At 38.3% G+C, this 20,133-nt stretch overlaps 1 protein-coding gene across 2 annotated transcripts in view; it reads right to left on the reverse strand.

The window, feature by feature from the left end:
- The window catches only part of LOC100660568 (prostaglandin-E(2) 9-reductase-like), an 89,246-nt gene that overhangs the window by 25,317 nt on the left and 43,796 nt on the right, over nucleotides 1-20,133 (reverse strand). The window contains exons 3-7 of one of the 2 annotated variants that reach the window (XM_003410603.3): nucleotides 19,015-19,131; nucleotides 18,313-18,390; nucleotides 15,427-15,549; nucleotides 2,144-2,253; nucleotides 415-580 (exon numbers count right to left, since the gene is read on the reverse strand). In XM_003410603.3, coding sequence (XP_003410651.2) covers nucleotides 415-580; nucleotides 2,144-2,253; nucleotides 15,427-15,549; nucleotides 18,313-18,390; nucleotides 19,015-19,131 — 594 coding nt within the window. The remainder of the gene's footprint in view (nucleotides 1-414; nucleotides 581-2,143; nucleotides 2,254-15,426; nucleotides 15,550-18,312; nucleotides 18,391-19,014; nucleotides 19,132-20,133) is intronic. The other variant, XM_023548959.2, reaches the window with a different exon arrangement.

Consider the following 20,133-nt stretch of genomic DNA (forward strand, 5'->3'; position numbering starts at 1 on the left):
GATGGAGATTATCCATTGTGTGTGGTTAGGTGGACACATATGGGGAGAGTGTGACTCAAAGCCTTCAACTAGTTTCTGGCAAAAGAATCCTAGTGTATTGGAGACTGAAAAATCACCTAATCCAATTACTTCTTTTTAGAAAAAAAAAAAAAAACTATATGCCTTTTGCATAAGTTTACAGACTAAACTTCAGGGAATGTTACAGTTCAAGTCTCAGATTTCTGTCCAATTCTTTTCCATGCAGCCATGTTGCCTCTTCTATTGTACACGAAGGAGAAAAACCCTAGTGAATGCACATATGGCGTATGTGCATGGGAAATCGACATGGCCCTAAGTTGCCTTGAGCCTTACATTGAAGGATACCTGTGACGGTTCTGACTTAGTTGCCTGGAAGCCCATCAACCTGCTCATCACCTGCATGTTCTCTTTGATCCTCTTCTCATTGCAACTCTTGGCCAGGACCACGACCCCACGCTGAAGCTGGTAGCGAAGGGCAATCAGGGCTGGGGTTCGCTTGTGCTTTTTAGCCAGGGCACCAAGAACTGGATCATCCAAGAGAACAGGGGAGCTCTGATCCACCCTGAAAGGAAATGTAGAACACATGAGGCTGAATTTTCAATTTGTCAGGAGCCTTCTGAAACATACTAAGGTGATCCCCTTCAGACCAGTAGTTCTCCCAGTGTGGTCCCTGGACCAGCATCATCTACATTACATGGGAACTTGTTAGAAATGCAACTTCTAGTGCAAATCACCCAGATCTATTGAATCAGAGCTGATGAGGGCCCAGGATTCTGTGTTTTAAAAAACCTTCAGGTCATTTTGATGCTCTCTTTAGTTTGAAAGAAGGATCCCTGGAAGCACTCAGATGCTAACTGGAAGGTTGTCAGTTCAAAGCCCTGTTCCCTGAGAAGATGTGACAGTCAACTCTTGTAAAGATTTATACCCTTGGAAACCCAATGGGGTCTACTGTGTTTTGTAAGGTGGATTATTAATTGGAATTGACTAGATGACAATGGGCTTAGGTTAAAAATGATGGTTCCAGGCCCTTGGGCTTCCTTCTACTTCTCATTGGCTGTTTTTTCTTCTCTGGGTATAGCCCCAGAGGAAGGGCCATGAAAGTAGGAAGGGAAATGGGACAATTATAGTGTACAATATCTATACAGAAGTTTACAAAATGTTGTCAGATGGTAATTTTTTTCTATCCTCATAGACTTGGAAGTTATTATTTTCCTAATTTTAGACATAAAATAACTGAAGCTTTTGTAGGATATTAATTGAAACATGTTAATCAGTTAAAAAGTGTCAAAATCATGACATGAGCTTACACCTTTTGTCTCAGTTTCTGAAATATGTACAGATTTTAATGTAGATGTTTATTACTGATGTGGAAACTAAAATTAGAGATCCATATGCCATACCCAGAGATTATAGCCTAATGCCTGGGTCTCACCAGACATAGTTTAAGATAATCAGTAACCTAGCCCTTAGAGATCAGGAACTAGTTTGCTTTAGTTTTGAGTGTAAACTAACATCCTGAGTCCCTATCCCATTTTACAGACACATAGGCACCCAGCCCAGTTGTCTGCATCTCCTCAGCAGGCAGATCCTCCCTGCCTGCCGACCCTCTACTCCGCACCCACCCCCCCAGCCCTGCCCCTCCCTCAGCTGAGAACTGCAACATTTGTCTTCTTAAGCAAACGACATTTCAGACGAGAAAGCATTTCAAAGGACATTTTAATGAATCTCTGATAAACCGGCTGAAACTGCTTGGACTTCTAGGACTCTCTTTGTTCCTCTCTGACTATACTAACCTTGATGCTGCCACATTTTTTTTGGAACATGCAGTATATGCTGTATACATTGTGTTTTCCCATATCTGTGAATAGTTGATCAAATAGTACATCTTTAGTATTGTTTTTAACTTTATTTCCATTCTCAGAAATTCTTTTACATTGACTATCTAAACCACACACAATGTAAAAGCATTGGGCTGGGTGACGGGGTTATAAAGAAGAATTTCTGCAGTTTCTCTCCCCCATTTACCCATGCAGTCGAGCATTAACACTAGGAAATAGGGTATGGTATATTAAAAATGTTTCTTCAGTAATGGTGTTTTAGATAATCTTTCCATTGTCCTCATTACCATCTTTTATCTCGAGTAGATCCCAGAGCACTGTAGGCAACCAGAACAATGTCTTTCGACTTGCAGAAATCCAGCAGTTTGCTCTGGTTGAGATAAGGATGACATTCCACCTATAGAATAAAGCAAGGCAGAAATGGGTCAGATTACATGACAACATGATATTAAAATGTAAGGGAAATGATAAAAGTCAAAGACTCTGGATAAAAACACTATCAATTTGTATTTGAACTAGAAGCACCAACATGACCTAATGTTGGAAAAAATATCTTTTCTCTTTTGCTACTGGAAGAATCAAAAACAATAATCTTCCATAAAAGAAGTACCTCTATTGCCCAATTCTTGGCTACCATCTTAGTTAACTAGTGCTGCTTTAACAGAAATACCACAAGTGGATGGCTTTAACAAAGAAAAAATTATTTTCTCACAGTCTAGTAGGCTAGAAGTCCAAATTCAGGTATCAGCTCCAGGTAAAGGCTTTCTCTCTCCGTGGGCTCTGAAGGAAGGCCTTCTCATCAATCTTCCCCTGGACTGGGACCTTCTCCAAGCTGGAACTGTGAGTCCAAAGGACACGCTCTCCTCCTGGGGTGCTTTCTTGGTGGCATGAGGTCCCCCATCTATCTGCTCCCTTCTCTCTCTTATATCTCAAAAGCAATAGGCTCAAGTCAGAATCCAATCTTATAGATTGAGCCTTGTCTCATTAACATAACTGCCACCTATTCCACCCCATTAACATCATTAACACATAGGAAAATCACATCAGATGACAAAATGGTAGACAATCACTCTATACTGGGAATCATGGTCTAGCCAAATTGACACACATAATTTTGGGGGACACAATTCAACCCATGTCAGCTACTAGATACCATTAACTGCCACAGGAAAGAAGGGTAATTCTGGATCTGGGAGGGGGAAAGAACTTTTCAGCTTTCGACATCAAATTGTGCCAGATAGCATGAAAGTACTCCAAGACTTATGAATGCATGTTCAAAGAATAAAGGAAACAGTTTGGTGGGTAGATTGGAGCATCAAAAGGAGTAAAGACTACATTGAATAAATAAAAATCTCTAAATCCTTATGAATTAGAGACATACAAAGAGGAGGAGAGTGAGAACAATTTATCCCTAGTGAAGATGATTATTACTGTATTTTTTCTTCTAAATATTGATAATTTAAAGGTAAGAATTACATATTTATTCTGCCTTATGAGAAACAATTATAGTTTTTCCTGAGTTGATAATTAATATTTCTAGTTTTATAGAAAAAAGTCAGGTAAGAAAAATATAAAGAATGAGAAAAATAGAACACAATAATTTACAAATCCCATCAAAATAACTGATTTAGGCAAAAACATAAATGGATATTAAACCATTAAGCATAAATTTGTTGGTGAACATGATTTTCTTTGATATGAAATTATCAACCAACATATTATTAGCTGATTGCAAAAGAGAAAACATATGATTACAGATATCTGTCTACAGCCTGCTTAGCCAAGTACAGAAATATAACATCACTAATGGTGAGACCATCTGTCAATATGTGCTTCCTAAACCCACAGATATCAAGTCAATTTTGACTCCTAGCAACCCTATAGGACAGAATAGAACTGCCACGTAGAGTTTCTGAGAAGTGGCTGATGGATTTGAACTTCCAAACTTTTTGATTAGTCATACAGCTTTTTAACCACTGTGCTGCCAGGGTTCCATGTATTCCCTCAAAAGAAAAAAGAAAAAAAACACAATCCTGTTGCTGTCCAGTTGATTCTGACTCATAGTTACCCTACAGGACAGAGTAGAGCTGCCCCACAGGGTTTCCAAGGAACTGCTGGTGGATTCAAACTGCAGACCTTTTGGTTAGCAGCCAAATGCTAAACCATTGCACCATCAGTGGTCCAGCAACTTCATAACCTGAATCAAAATAAAGTTGTCCCCTACGTGTCTGTCAGTTTCTCTTACTGTGGCAGCTTGTGTGTTGCTGTGATGCTGGAAGCTATGCCAATGGTATCTCAAATACTAGCAGGATCATCCAAGGTAGGCAGGTCTCAGCAGAGCTTCTAGACTAATACAGACTAGGAAGAAGGACTTGGCAGTCTACTTCTGAAAAAATTGGCCAATGGAAACCTTATGATTATCAGTGGAATATTATCTGGTACAGTGCTAGAAGAAGAGCCCCTCAGGTTGGAAGGCAATCAAAACACAAATGGGGAAGAGCTTCCCCCTCAAAGTAGAGTTGACATTTGGATAGAGTAGACCTTTTGGGACCTTCATTTGCTGAGGTATCACACGTGCCTCAAAAGAAAACAAAGAGCTGCAAATATCCATTAATAATTGGAACATGGAACATATGAGTATGAATCTAGGAAAACTGGAAGTCATCAAAACTGAAATGGCCAAATAAAGATCAATATCCTAAGCATTAGTGAGCTGAAATGGACTGGTATTGGCCATTTTGAATTGGACAGATGGTCAACTATGCCAAGAATGATGAATTGAAGAGGAACGGTGTGGTATTTATTGTCAAAAAGAACATTTCAAGACCTATTCAGAAGTACAACACAATCTGTAATAGGATCATATCCATATACCTACAAAGAAGACCAGTTAAGAAGACTATTATTCAAATTTACGCACCAACCACTAATGCTAAAGATGAAGAAATAGAAGATTTTTACTAACTTCTGCGTTCAGAAATTGAACAAACATGCAATCAAGTTGCATTGACAATTACTGGTGACTGGAATGTGAAATTTGGAAATGAGAAAGAAGGATTGGTAGTTGAAAAATATGGCCTTGGTGACAGAAGTGACACCAGAAATCACATGATAGAATTTTGCAAGACCAAGGACAAACCGAAAACCTTTTTTTTCAACAACATAAATGATGACTGTACATACGGAACCCGCTGCATGGAAAACACAGGAATCAAGCTGACTACATCTGTGAAAAGAGATGATTGAGAAGCTCAACATCATCAGTCAGAACAAGGCAAGGGTTTGACTGCGGAACAGACCATAAATTGTTCTTAAGCAAGTTCAAGTTGAAAGCGAAGAAAATTACAGCAAGTACACGAGAGCCAAAAAATGACCTTCAGTATAACTCACCTGAATTTAGAGACCATCTCAAGAATAGATTTGACATGTAGAACACTAATGATCGAAGACCAGATGAGTTGTAGAAGGACATCATACATGAAAAAAGCAAAAGGTCGTTAAAAAGACAGGAAAGAGAGAAAATATCAAAATGGATGTCAGGAGAGACTCTGAAACTTGCTCTTGAACTAGGGTAGCTTAATGGAAACAGAAGAAATGATGAAGAAAAACAGCTGAACAGAAGATTTCAATGTGCAGTTTTGCAAGAGAAGGTAAAGTGTTCTAATGAAATGTGCAAAGACCTGGAGTTAGAAAACCCAAACTGAAGAATATGCTTGGCATCTCTCAAGCTGAAAGAACTGAAGAAAAAGTTCAAGCCTCAAGGTGCAGTATTGAAGATTCCTAAGGGGAAAATACTGAATGAAACTGGAAGATTCAAAAGAAGATGGAAGGAATGCACAGAGTCACTGTACCAAAAGCACTGTTTGAAGTTCAGCCCTTTCCAGAGGTAGCCTACGATCAACAACTCATGGTACTGAAGGAAGAAGTCCAAACTGCCTGAGGGTGTTGGCCAAAAACAAGTCTCCAGGAAATGACTGAGTATCAGTTGAGATGTTTCAACAAAGAGATACAGCACTGAAGGTCTATGTCAAGTAATTTGGAAGACTGTTTCCTGGCCAACTGATGGGAAAAGATCCACATTTGTGACTGTTCCAAAAAAAGGTGATCCAGGAGGCAGGGTCAATATGATGGAGTAGTCAGGTGCTTCTGGTGATCCCTCTTATAACAAAGACCTGAAAGAAATAAGTGAAATGATTATATATATGACAAGCTAGGAGCCCTGAATATCAAAGGCAAAGTTAGGAAATTGGGATGAGCAGCAGGGGAATGGAGAGATGGTTCAGAATCGGAGAAGAATTGCCAGCCTTGATTTGGTGGTAACCAGTGCCCCTCAGGCACAACCCACTGGAATGATCATGGCAGGGCTGGCAGTAGTGTTCTGGACACAATTTCCTTAGGGAGAGACAGCTAGTGGCACAGTCTACTCACACCTCTGGAACCAGAGAAGAACGGCACTCTTGGCAAAAGCTAAGTACTTGCATATATGTTACCATGTCTCCAGCCCCCAAACCAGCTTCAGTGGTTGTCAATTTCTCTGGGCCTGAGATAGGTCCTGCTGCTTGCCCTGAATCATTCTCCCAGCTGTGGAGAAGGAATAAATTAACAATGGAGGGAAAAGATAGTCTGTGAGCTCCACTAAGCTGGGGATCTTGGACAGAAGTGACTCCCGTCCAGGCACAAAGGGTCCTTGGAGTTTGAATGCCTTTCACCCCGGCATGGACCTGTGTGGACCCATTTCAGAAGATTAGGCCCTTGTTACTGCAACAGTGTATGTGCTTGAGACCTGACTTCAACTGTTTCAGCTGTGTGGTGACGAGGTGGGATTTTGATGTTTGACACCACTTTGCCTATTAAACAATGTCCTCACCTACCCACATCAGGGGTCTAATGACTGGTGGCTCTACCCACATCACCTAGCCACCTGTGACAGGGGTTCAAGGATAAGTGGAGACTCCCAGTCCTTACAACCAAATGCATTGGGTGCCCATGGTCCAGCTGCAAAACCCACCTACCTGTGTGCTCTAGGGAACAGAGACACACTTTCCTCACAGACACTAGGGGGATGGTTGTCAGCCCCCTGCCTTATTCAGAGCTTGACTCCCTGCTGCAACCAGATACCTGTGCCTACACCAATCACCCCTGCACCTCTAAGACTGTAGGACACAGCATATACCACACACTTGATGGACAACTACTTGGACACCCGAGCTGAATCCTTACAAGAAAATTAATGGACTCCTAAACTCATATACCTGGTAACAGCTCTAGCCATCTGGTGACAGGACATTAGAGCTTCAGAGGTGCAAGTAATCAAGCTAGCTCACTCAAGAAGCCTATTTGGGCATATCAAAACAAAAAAAAAAAAAAGAAGAAGCTAGGATACAGTAAGCAAACATAAAAAAAATTAATACAATAACTTATTAATGGCTCAGAGACAACAGTCAATATCAAATCACATAAAGAAGCAGAACACAATTGCTTCAACAAGCTCTCAAAACAATGAATCTTCCGGGTGAAGATGTCTTCCTGGAATAACCAGAAGTAAAATACGAAAGATTAATATACAGAATTATTCAAGAGATCAGGAAGGAGACCAGGCAAAACGCAGAACAAGCCAAGGAACACACAGATAAAGCAGTTGAAGAAATTAAAAAGGTTATTCAAGAACATAATGAAAAATTTAATAGGGTGCAAGAATCCATAGACAGCAATCAGAAGTTCAGAAGTTTAACAATAAAATTCAGAATTAATATAAACTCAGATGAGCAGAATTGAGGAAATGGAAGTCAGAATCAGTGAGATTGAAGATAAAACACTTGGCATCAATATATTTGAAGAAAAACCAGATAAGAGAATTTAAAAAATGAAGAAACCCTGGGAATCACGTGGTACTCTGTCAAGAGAAAAAAACCTATGAGTGATTGGGGTACCAAAACAGGGAGAGATGACAGAAAATACGGAGAGAGTTGTTGAAGATTTTTTGGCAGAAAACTTCTCTGATATCGTGAAAAATGAGACAATATCTATCCAAGTTGCTCACTGAACCCCACATAAGACAGATCTCAAACGAAAGCCGCCAAAGTGTATTATAATCCAACTTGCCAAAACCAAAGATAGAGAGAAAACTTTAAGAGTGGCTAGGGATAAACAAAAAGTCACCTACAAAGGAGAGTCAATAAGAATAAGCTCGGAGTACTTGGTAGAACCTATCCAGCCAAGAAGGCAATGGGATGACTTATATAAAGCACTGAAGGAAAAAAAGATTGCCAGCCAAGAGTCATATATCCAGCAAAACTGTCTCTCAAATATGAAGGCGAAATTAGGACATTCCCAGATAAACAGGAGTTTAGGGAATTTGTAAAAACCAAACCAAAACTACAAGAAATACTAAAGGGAGTTCTTTGGTTAGAAAATTAATAATATCAGATATCAATCCAAGATTAGAACACATGACAGAGCAATGAGATATATAACCCAGATAGGGAAATAACAAAAATAAATCAAGATTAAAAAAATGCTCAAAACAGGGAAACAGCGATGCCATTATGTACAAGATGATAACATTAAAACAATAAAGAGGGACTGAAAAATGTAGTCATAGATCTTTCATATGGACAGGGAGTCAAAAAGATATAAAAGTTTCGATTAAACTTAGAAAAAAAGGTAAATATGAAGGTAACCACAAGGGACATTAACAATCCTACACATCAAAATAAAGTACAAGAAAAACACAAAGACTTGGTAAAAAAAAAAAAAAATCAACAACTAATAAGAGGAAAAGACTATGTATAAAGATAAATTACTCAGCACAAAAAATTAAGAGGAAAAAGAAACTGTCCAAAACACACAAAAAAATATATCAAAATGACAGCACTAAACACGAACCTATCCATAATTAAGCCTAATGTAAATAGACTAAGTGCACCAATAAAGAGACAGAGAGTGGCAGAATGGATTAAAAAACAGGATCTGTCGATATGCTGTCTACAAGAGACACATCTTAGACTTAGAGACACAAAAGAACAAAAACTTAAAGGGTGGAAAAAATTATATATCAAGCAAACAACAATCAAAAAAGAGCAGGAGTGGCAATATTTAAAAAAAAAAAACTTCAAAGTTAAATCCATCACAAAGGATAAGGGAGGACACTATATAATCATTAAAGGCACAATAGACTAGGAGGATATAACCATATTAAATATTTATGCACCCAATGACAGAGCTTCAAGATACATAAAAGAAACTCTAACACCATGGAAAAGTGCATATCTCTGATACCAAAACCAGGTAAAGACACCAAAAAAAAAAGAAAAGAAAATTACAAACCAATAACCCTCATGAATTTAGATGCAAAAATCCTCAACAAAATCTTAGCCAATAGAATTCAACAACATATCAAAAAAATAATTCACCATGACGAAGTGGGATTCATACCTGGTATGCATGGATGGTGTAACATTAGAAAAAGAACCAATGTAATACATCAGATGAATAAAACAAAAGAACACATGATCTTACCAATTGATGCAGAAAAGGCATTTGACAAAGTCCAACACCTATTCATGATTAAAACTCTCGGCAAAAGGAATAGAAGGGAAGTTCTTCAACATAATAAAGGGCATATATACAAAGCCAACAGCCCAGCATCATCCTAAATGGAGAGAGTCTGAAAGCATTCATTCCCCTTGGGAACGGGAACCAGCCAAGGATGCCCTTTATCACGACTCTTATTCAACCTTGTGCTGGAGGTCCTAGGCACAGCAAATAGGCTAGATAAAGAAATAAAGGGCATCCAAATTTGTAAGGAGGAAGTAAAAGTATCTGTGTTTGCAGATGACATAATCTTGTACAGAGAAAACCTTAAAGAATCTATAAGAAAATTACAGAAGCTAAGAGAAGAGTTCAGCAGAGTATCAGGATTCAAGATAAACATACAAAAATCAGTTGGATTCCTCTACACCAACAAAGAGAACGCTGAAGAGAAAATCACCAAATCAATACCATTTACAATACACTCTAGAAGATAAAATACTTAGGAATAAATCTAACCAGAGATGTAAAAGACCTATACAAAGAAAACTACAGGACACTACTGTAAGAAACCAAAAGAGACCTATCTAAGTGGAAAAACACCTTGCTCATGGATAGGAAGACTCAACATTGTGAAAATGTCTATTCTATCCAAAGTGATCTATAGATACAATGCAACCCAAATTCCAAAGACATTTTTTAATGAGATAGAGAAACAAATCACCAACTTCATATGGAAGGGAAAGAGGCCCTGGATAAGTAAAAGCATTGCTGAAAAAGAAGAAAGTGGGAAGCCTTACTCTACCTGATTTTAGAACATATTATACTGCCATAGTAGTCAAAACAGCCTGGTACTGGTACAACAACTGACACAAAGACCAATGAAACAGAATTCAGAATCCAGACATAAGTCTATCCACATATGAGCAGCTGATATTTGACAGAGGCCCAAAGTCAGTTAAATGGGGAAAAGACAGTCTCTTTAACAAGCTGGCATAACTGTATATTCATCTGCAAAAAAGTGAAAAAGACCCGTATCTCATACCATGCACAAAAACTAACTCAAAATGGATCAAAGACCTGAATATAAAATATAAAACAATAAGGATCATGGAAGAAAAAATAGGGACAATCGTAGGAGCCTTAATGCATGTCATAAACAGTATAAAAACATTACTAACAATGCACAAACACCAGAAGAGAAACTAGATAACTGGGAGCTCCTAAAAATGAAATACCTATGCTCATCCAAAGACTTCATCAGGAGAGCAAAAAGACTCTCTACACACTGGGAAAGAGTTTTTATCTATGACTTTTCCCATCAGCATCTGAGCTCTAAAATCTACATGATACTGCAAAAAGTCAACAACAAAAAGACAAATAACCCTATTAAAAAATGGGCAAAGGATATGAACAGACACTTCACCAAAGAAGACATACAGGCAGCTAACAGATAACTGAGGAAATTCTCAAGATATTTAGCCATTACAGAAACGCAAATTAAAACTACAATGAGATACCATCTCAATCCAACAAGGCTGGCATTAATCCAAACAACACAAAATAATAAATGTTGGAGAGGTTGTGGAGAGACTGGAACACTTACACTCTGCTAGTGGGAATGTAAAATGGTACAACCACTTTGGAAATTAATTTAGTGCTTCCATAAAAAGGCAGAAATAGATGTACCATATAATCAAGCAATCCCACTCCTTGGAATATATCCTAGAGAAATAAGAGCCTTTACACAAACAGATATATGCACACCCATGTTCATTGCAGCACTGTTTACAATAGCAAAAAGATGGAAGCAGCCAAGGTGCCCATCAACGGATGAATGGATAAGGAAATGATGGTATATTCACGCAATAGAATTCTATGCATTGATAAAGAACAATGATGAATCCATGAAACATTTCATAACATGGAGGAACCTGGAAGGCATTATGCTGTGTGAAATTAGTCAGTTGCAAAATGACAAATATTGTATAACACGACTATTATAAGAACTCAAGAAATAATTTAAGCAAAGAAGAAAATATTTTTTGATGGTTCCAAGGGTGGGGAAGGAGGGAGGGAGAGGGGTATTCACTAATTAGATAATAGAGAAGAACTATTTTAGGTGAAGAGAAAGACAATGCACAATACAGGGGAGGTTAGCACAAATGGACTAAACCAAAAGCAAAGTTTCCTGAATAAAGCACATGGTTCAAAGGTCAGACTAGCAGGGGCAGGGTCTGGGGACCATGGTTTCATGGGACATCTAGGTCAACTGGCACAATAAAAATATTAAGGAAACATTAGGCATCCCACTTTGGTAAGTGGCATCTGGGGTTTTAAACAATAGCAAGTGGCTATCTAAGATGCATCAGTTGGTCTCAACCCACCTGAAGCAAAGAATAGAGAATACCAAAGACACAAGGTAATTATGAACCCAAGAGACAGAAAGGGCCACATAAATCAGAGACTACATCACCCTGAGACCAGAGGAACTAGATGGTGCTCAGCTACAACTGATGACTGCCCTGACAGGGAATACAACAGAGAATCCCTGATAGAGCAGGAGTGCAGTGAGATGCAGACTTCAAATTCTAGTAAAAGGATCACATTTAATCATCTGACCAAGGCTAGAAGGACCCCGGAGATCATGGTCCCCAGCTCTTCTGTTAGCCCAAGGCTGAAAACATTTCCAAAGCCAACTCTTCAAACAGGAATTGGACTGGACTATTAGATAGAAAATGGTACTGGTGAGGAGTGAGCTTCTTGGCTCAAGTAGACACATGAGACTATATGGGCAGCTCTTGTCTGGAGGGGAGATGAAAAGGCAGAGGGGGATAGAAGCTGGCTGAATGGACATGAGGAATACAAGGAGAACAAAAGGAGTGTGCTGACTCATTAGGGGGAGAGCAACTAGGAGTACAAAGCAAGGTGTATATAAATTTTTTATGAGAGACTGATTTGATTTGTAAACTTTCACTTAAAGCACAATAAAAAAAAGAAAGAAAAACAAAGGCGATTCAACAGAATGCAGAAATTATTGAACAATATCACTGATATCACACACAAATAAAATTTTGCTGAAGATCATTCAAATACAGTTGCAGCAGTACATTGACTGGGAACTTCCAGAAGTTCAAGCCAGGTTCAGAAGAGGATGTGGAATGTGTGATAACATTGATGATTTCACATGGATCTTGGCCGAAAGCAGAGAATACCAGAAAGATGTTTACCTGTGTTTTATTGACTACACAAAGGAATTCAACTGTGTGGATCGTAACAAATTATGTAAAACATTGCAAAGGATGGGAACTCCAGAACACTTAACTGTGGTCACGAGGAACCTGTACTTAGACCAACAGGCAGTACTTAGTCAAAGAGAACGAGGGGATACTGCATGGTTTAAAGTCAAGAAAAGTGTGTGTCAAAGTTGAATCCATTTACCGTACTTATTCAATCTGTATGCTGAGCAAATAATTTGAGAAGGTGGAATATGAAGAAGAATGTGGCATCAGAATAGGACAAGATTATCAATCTGTGATATGCAGATAAAAGAACCTTGCTTCCTGAAAGTGAAGAGGATTTGAAGCACTTACTGATGAAGATGAAAAACTACGGCCTTCAGTATGAATTGCACCTCAATGTAAAGAAAACAAAAATCCTCACAACTGGGGCAATAAGCAATATCATGATAAACAGAGAAAATACTGATGTTGTCAGGGATTTCATTTTACTTGGATCCACAGTCGACACCTAGTCAAGAAATTAAACACGTATTGCATTATGCAAATCTGCTGCAAACGACCTCTTTAAAGTGTTAAAAAGCAAAGATGTCACCTTGAAGAATAACATGCACCTGATCCAATCATGGTATTTTCAATCACTTCATGTGCTTGCAAAAGTTGGACAGTAAATAAAGAAGACCAAAGGAGAGTTGATACCTTGGAATTATGGTGTTGGTGAAGAAGAATGATTTTACCACAGACCACCACAAGAATGAAGAAACCTGTCTTGGAAGAAGTACAGCCAGAATGCTTCTTAGAATCAAGGATGGTGAGACTTTGTTTCATGTACTTTGGATGCCTTATTAGGAGGATCAGTCCCTGGAGGAGGACATCATGCTCAGTAGAGTAGATGGTCAGTGAAAAAGAGGGAGATGCTCAACAAAATGGATTAACTGAGTGGCTGCAAAAATGAGATCAAACATACCAATGATCTTGAGGATGGCACAAGGCCAGGCAGTATTTAATTTTGTTGTACGTAGAGTCTCTGTGAGTCAGAACCTACTCACCAACACCTAACAACAACAACGTCTTCAGACCTAACTTCTAGTTTATACAAACTGGGACTAGAAAAACATGCTTGCTAATATCACAAGAAAATAATATGATAAATTCGGAATATTTGATTAGTTGTTTAGATATTATGGGATACAAAAGAGCTGAGAAACTGTTGCAAATTAAGAGAGCTTGAGAAATATAACACGGAGTAATATGAGCCACAATTGGATCCCAGTTAAAAGATGTATAAAAGATTTTTTTGGGATAAAATGAGGAAATGTGAATATGAACTGGATATTAGATAATATTAGAAAATTATCATCAGCTTGTTTGGATACAGCAATAAAATATAAGTTTCTTTGACAATATCTTCATCTTTATAAGATGTATGCTTAGGTATTGTTATGGATTGAACTGTATCTCCCCACCCCCAAAATAAGTGTTGAAATCCTAAAGGCTGTGCTTGTAAGTTTGACCCTGTTTAGAAATAAGGTTACTTTTTGTTACGTTACTAAGTCAGTCTTATTAATTTTTAAAAACTTAAAATAGACACAGACACACAACTGGGGAAGAGGAAGACAGATAACAGAGACAAATGCATCTACAAGACCAGGAACCTCAAGAATTACAACAGCTACTAGACTCTGTCGAGGGCACTGGGTTGGTTGGGTACAAGACTCTGTAGAAACCCTGGTGGCATAGTGGTTAAATGCTATGGCTGCTAACCAAAAGGTCGGCAGTTTGAATCTGCCAGGCGCTCCTTGGAAGCTCTATGGGGCCATTCCACTCTGTCCTATAGGGTCGCTATGAGTCGGAATTGACCCAACAGCAGTGTTGTTTTTTTTTTTTTTTACTAGACTCTGAAATAGAAAAGGAAGGACTGCCCCCTACAGGTGTGACCAAATTTCAATTTTTAGCCTCCTGGAGGGTGAGAAAATACATTTCTGTTCTTTATGGCTACCCACTTTTGATATTTCTATCACAGCAGCACATGGCAACCAAGACAAGTATGTAGGTGCCATATGTCATATCTACAACTTCCTTTGAAAATGTTCAGCAAAACAGAAATATTTGAGCAGCTAATATAATGGTACACATCAAGGAGAACAACACAGTGATTTAGTCAGTCCCTATCTCTATCCCATTAGATTGCTAAACGTTCCTTAGAGTTGATTTCCTCTACCTTTATCATTATTGTAAACTAGTAACTTCATCCCTTTAACCTGGAGGACTTCAATAGTTTCTGGTTATCATTTGTGCACGTATGCTTCATAGGTAAAAAAAAAAAAAAAAAAAACTCTGAAAATAGAGATATATAAAAAAAATAATAAAAAATTCATGCACCCAAACCACACACAAAACCTTAACCCCTATCTGCTCCTATCAATACCCTTCTACACAGAGGTTCTGTTGTTGTTAGGTGCCATCGAGTTGGTTCCGACTCATAGCGACCCTGTGTATAGCAGAATGAAATACCTCCCAGTCCTGTGCCATCCTCAAAATCATTGTTATGCTTGAGCCCATTATTATTGCCACTGTGTTAATCTATCTCGTTGAGGGTCTTGCCTTCTTTCACTGGCCCTCTACTTTACCAAGCATGATGTCATTCTCCAGCGACTGATACTAGAGAGGTTCTACTCTCTAGAAACTTCTAGTTCAAAAAGGTAAGATGAATAGGAGGAGAGGATATCAGACATAATTATGGAAAAGAAGGATGTGAAGAACAGAAAACAGAAGCAGCCCTGGTAGACTGATGGGCTCACCTGGTTGCAGACAGGCTTATACTTGAGCCCTGGCTTATTCAGGATCATCTCCAGCTGCCTGCGGTTAAAGTTGGACACTCCAATGGACTTGACCAACCCTGCATCCTTGCACTTCTCCAGGGCCTGAGGAGGAATGGATTGTGAGGAAAAATTTGTGTGATCTGGCCATAGAACAAATGGAAGATAGAGCCCTGTTACCAGAAACAACTGTCTAGAAATGACCATGAAAGTGACTGGCATTGATTGTCTTAAAGAGCAAATGTAATACAGAGATAATTGGAAGAAGATGATGACAACAAAAATAGAATTAGTGCTTCATACTTAGGAAAATATGGCACACTGTCCTCAGATTTCTCTTTCTTTCTCTGTGTCATATTCCAGTAAGGCTCTCTTCCATGCTCATGTATCAGAAAACCACAAGTTAGGGTCATGAATTTCTAAAACCAATTGTGCATATTCCCTTTGGCCCCTGAGTAGCCTTCAACACCGCTGATTTGTTTTTCCCTTGAGACACTATTTTCATGTGGCTTTTAAACACTGATCTCTCTTGAGTCTCCTCTTAATTCCAAGGCTGCTCCTCTTGATAGTCTCATTATCTGCTGACCTCTAGTATTGAAAGGTTCCAGGGCTTGGTCCTGAGATATCATTGCTTCTTTACCTCATGCCACTCCCAAATGATTTTAAATACTATCTACATGATTAAGGCTCAAAAATTGATATCTCTATCCTAGACTTGTCCCAATACCTATATATCAATAGACTCCCAGATTCAACTGCTTACTCATCATCACTATAGATATCTGATTAGGCAACATAGACTGAACATGTCAAAAACTGAGCTTCTAGTCTTATTTCCACCCATTTCTCCTGAAGTTTTCATCTCAGTCAAAGCAAACACCACCAGCAATTTGTTCAGGACAAGGAACTGAGACCGAAACTAGTGCTGTCTTTGTTTCACATACCTCATCCAATCCTTCAAAGTGTCTTGTCATTACACTTCTTAGAATTGGTCCAGAATCCACCTAATTCTTATAAACTTCACACTTTTATCCCATCATTTCTCATTTGAGTTATTTCATGAACCTCCTCTCTGGCCTAATTAACCCCTCTAATTTATCATCCATACAGCATTTGGACACATGCTGAACAGTAGACTTCCTGTGACGATAGAAACAGTACATATTTACACTATACAATATGGTAGCCACTAGCTATATGTAGCTATTGAAATATGTGACTGAGGAACTGATTTTAAATTTTATTGATTTATAATTAATTAAAAATTATACACTCATATGTGGCTAGTGTTTAACCTATTAGTGCAAATATAGAATGATCCTTTTACAAAGTAAATCAGATTAAACTCCTCTAATGATTTTAAAACTCACACTGACTCAAAGCCAAAGTCACTCCTATGAGGCCTGCCATGATCTGACCTCCATTTGCCCTCTGAGCTCATCTCCTCCCTCTGTTTTTTCTTCCAGCTGTATGAGAGACTTTGGTGTTCCCTGGACACGAAGACACTCTACCTCTTAAACGGCTTTTCACTTGGTGTCCTCTCTGCCTATATACTCCTAGAAATGCCATGGGTCACACATTACAGCAGATATTGGTTCAATTGTCCTCATATCAATGGAGCTTTCCCTTAGAAACTTTTGTTATATAAATACCCACACCCATCTCCTTCTCTCAGATCACTCTCCAGCACTCAAACTATAATCGCTTTATTTTTTTTCCATGGACTTATCACCATCTGACAAATTATACCGTTACCTTTTTACTTTTTAATCTTTTTATGGTTAGCTTTTTTGCATGTCTTCTCACTTAGCTAGACGGTCTATGAGGGCAGGTACTTTTGTTTCACTGTGTCACCACCCCACCAAAATAGTTTCTTCATAATTTTTTTATTAATAAATGAATATCATACTTCTAAGTCTATGTAAGGTAGATAAAATATAGCAAGGTTGTCAGAATGTCTTCAGCTAGATTCTAGAAGGAAGTAGGGTAGGAAATGATAAATATAAATTAATTTATCACACAGCACACCAAATTGTAAGTTGGGCACTAGGCAGGGAGTCAGAGCCATGGGAATACCTATGGGTAAGATCTTATTTCCTGCCATGACAGTTGAAGAGAGTTATTTGTCAGATGCAGAGCATGGGGCGCTAGAGGGAGAGTAAGGTATTGGGAGTTATTGAGTTAACATTACATGTTGTTCTGGTTGGTTAACCTTATTAATGAAAGCCTGTGCCAGAGGTGACGCTGCTACCTAGTTTATGGCGGTAGATATTCCAGGATTCACATCTATTAAACAAAAAAAGATATTTTAGAAAAATTTAATTTCAGGCCCTCAAAGCCCATGAAAAAGGCCATGAAAGTTACATGTATCTTATTCTCATTTTCAGGGTTGCTTTACGGTGGAGATAGGACTGTACTTGATGTTGCAAATATCTACACTTTTCTGAAATTTGGTCTCATCAGTCTAGGGAACACATGATTAGAAAAAAAAGATTATATCAATATAACTTCAAATTTATCATTCAGTTTCCTGAACACTTCTAGGCCAGATGGAAAAATTTTTCCTTTTCACCTTCCAAGAGTAGCTTTACTGACTTACAGTGCCAATAACCATGGGATTGTGTCGACTTCCTTACAGAAGGAAGGTCACATTCTGATATGACAAGGAAATTGCTCTTTAAGGAATAAGAGGAATTCTAGATGTTCAAGGGAACTTTGAGATCATTTACGCAATTCCTGATGGTAAAGAAGAGAAAAGCGAGGCCCAGGACTACATATGTGCTTTCTTAAGTTCACAAAAGTGTAAATGTGAACCAAGTTCCCCCTCTCCTGGCTTTCTCATCTTTGATTTCTGCTCCAAGCACTCACCTCCCATGTGGCACAGAGATTCACTGTGTCAAACACTATTTTTCCATCTTCATCTGTTGGTAGCATCTCCTCCCCTGGCTGGAATAAAAGCGGTCATTAGAATGATGTCACAAAATATTGTCTGCACCCTTAGCCATGCTGTGTGGTACATCTAGGGCTGGGACACTAAGCCCCAAGCGGTAGGTACAGCAACACTGTAGATGCTAATATTCGCAAAGTGTTTTGTGCATAGAGTTGTAATGAATGCCTTTTAAAAGACAGGCTTCTCATAATCTATTATCTACGACACGTCTATTATACATTTGAATAAATGTCATTTTCATATGTATTAATGGGGACTTATATTTGATTTATATAATTTGCTGCCTAGTATATTTTGTTTTTTATCAAATGCTTCTCTTTCACCTGGAAAGGCAATAAGTCACATGTCCTTAATTTTTATAACAATGGATTGCAATATAAGCCCAGACTGAGCTTTAACTGTGCAATCAGAGTTCCTTATCCCTCTAAACACATGATGGTCTGAAGGTAGGCACATGAACTAAACAGGGTAAATCTGGAAACATGAATTATTATTTTGGATCTGTCCCCAGTGCAATAATCCATATGCCCTCCAAAGAAAAACTTAATTCAATATCCATGCAAGATGATGGTCATACTGACAGTGAAAGTGAAATAGGTTTAATTATGCAAACTGCTAACCTTCAGAGCTGCTGGGAAGTGAATAATGTAGAGATCAACATAGTCCAGCTGAAGCTTTTTCAGTGACTTTTCCAAGGCTGGCCGAACCAACTCTGGTCGAAGGAAAGTGACCCAAAGCTGCAGAGATTAAGAAGGGAGTTGTGTTTGATTAATAATTTTAGGCAATTTAATGAAGAGATATAGAAACAGATGACATAGTGACTGTGACTTGTTCAGCAAATTCAAAGTTGAAATTTGTTCGCCAATGTCAGTGATATTAAGCTAAACTTGTCCATTAACGTAGAGAGAACAAATACGAACCTGGACGGTAATCAGTAAGAATAGAAGTAATCTTTAGGTTTTATGCAGACTCTTAGTCATTTATTGCGATACTTTAAAATATGTAGGATTCATTTTGAAATGAAATGGGAAAAAAATTATCAATATATCTAAACAAGATGGAAACTTTGCTCTGTGAAAACAGCTTAAAGGAATGGGATTTCTTGCATGTATTGAATACAGTGGAGGACACTGAAAAACAGGTGTGCTGGGAGGGTCCCATTACACATAATAGACAAAGAGAGGATCTCTACCCATTTTGTAACATTTTGTTTAATGTTTACCTCCTGGAAAGTTGTTGTCTTGCTTCTCCTAATATTTAGATATTTTTCTGCTGGTTGAAGACTAGATGACCACACGGGCAAAAACTCCCATTCTTCTTGGGTTTCCCTTTTATCTAATCTGCTCACATAAATGCTATTACTTGTTTGCATATGTTGTCAGTACATCTACTGAACAATAGAAGGAAATGACTCAAGAGATAATAACCATTATTAACAATTTATGCCAATAGTCTGGATTATGTTTAATAAAGTATACAAGGCAATTTCACAAACTTTCTCTAATTCTATCCTCAATTTGACACTATGATAGAAGAATTAGTAATCCTTTCTTGTAGATAACAGAAAGAAAAAATGTGTTGAACATGTTAATATGTGCTGGGCACAATTCAAGAAAAGCTAGCTATCAGGCAGTCCCCAGGTTACTTAGGGACAACTCATACTTGCCCTTTAATGTTAGGTAAATTTGCCTTCACTTTGAAATGATTGAACCAACCTCTACTTGCAACAAGTTCTTCAT

The sequence above is a fragment of the Loxodonta africana genome, chromosome 4, assembly GCF_030014295.1.
Source record: "Loxodonta africana isolate mLoxAfr1 chromosome 4, mLoxAfr1.hap2, whole genome shotgun sequence".
In the NCBI taxonomy this organism is placed as follows: Eukaryota; Metazoa; Chordata; class Mammalia; order Proboscidea; family Elephantidae; genus Loxodonta; species Loxodonta africana.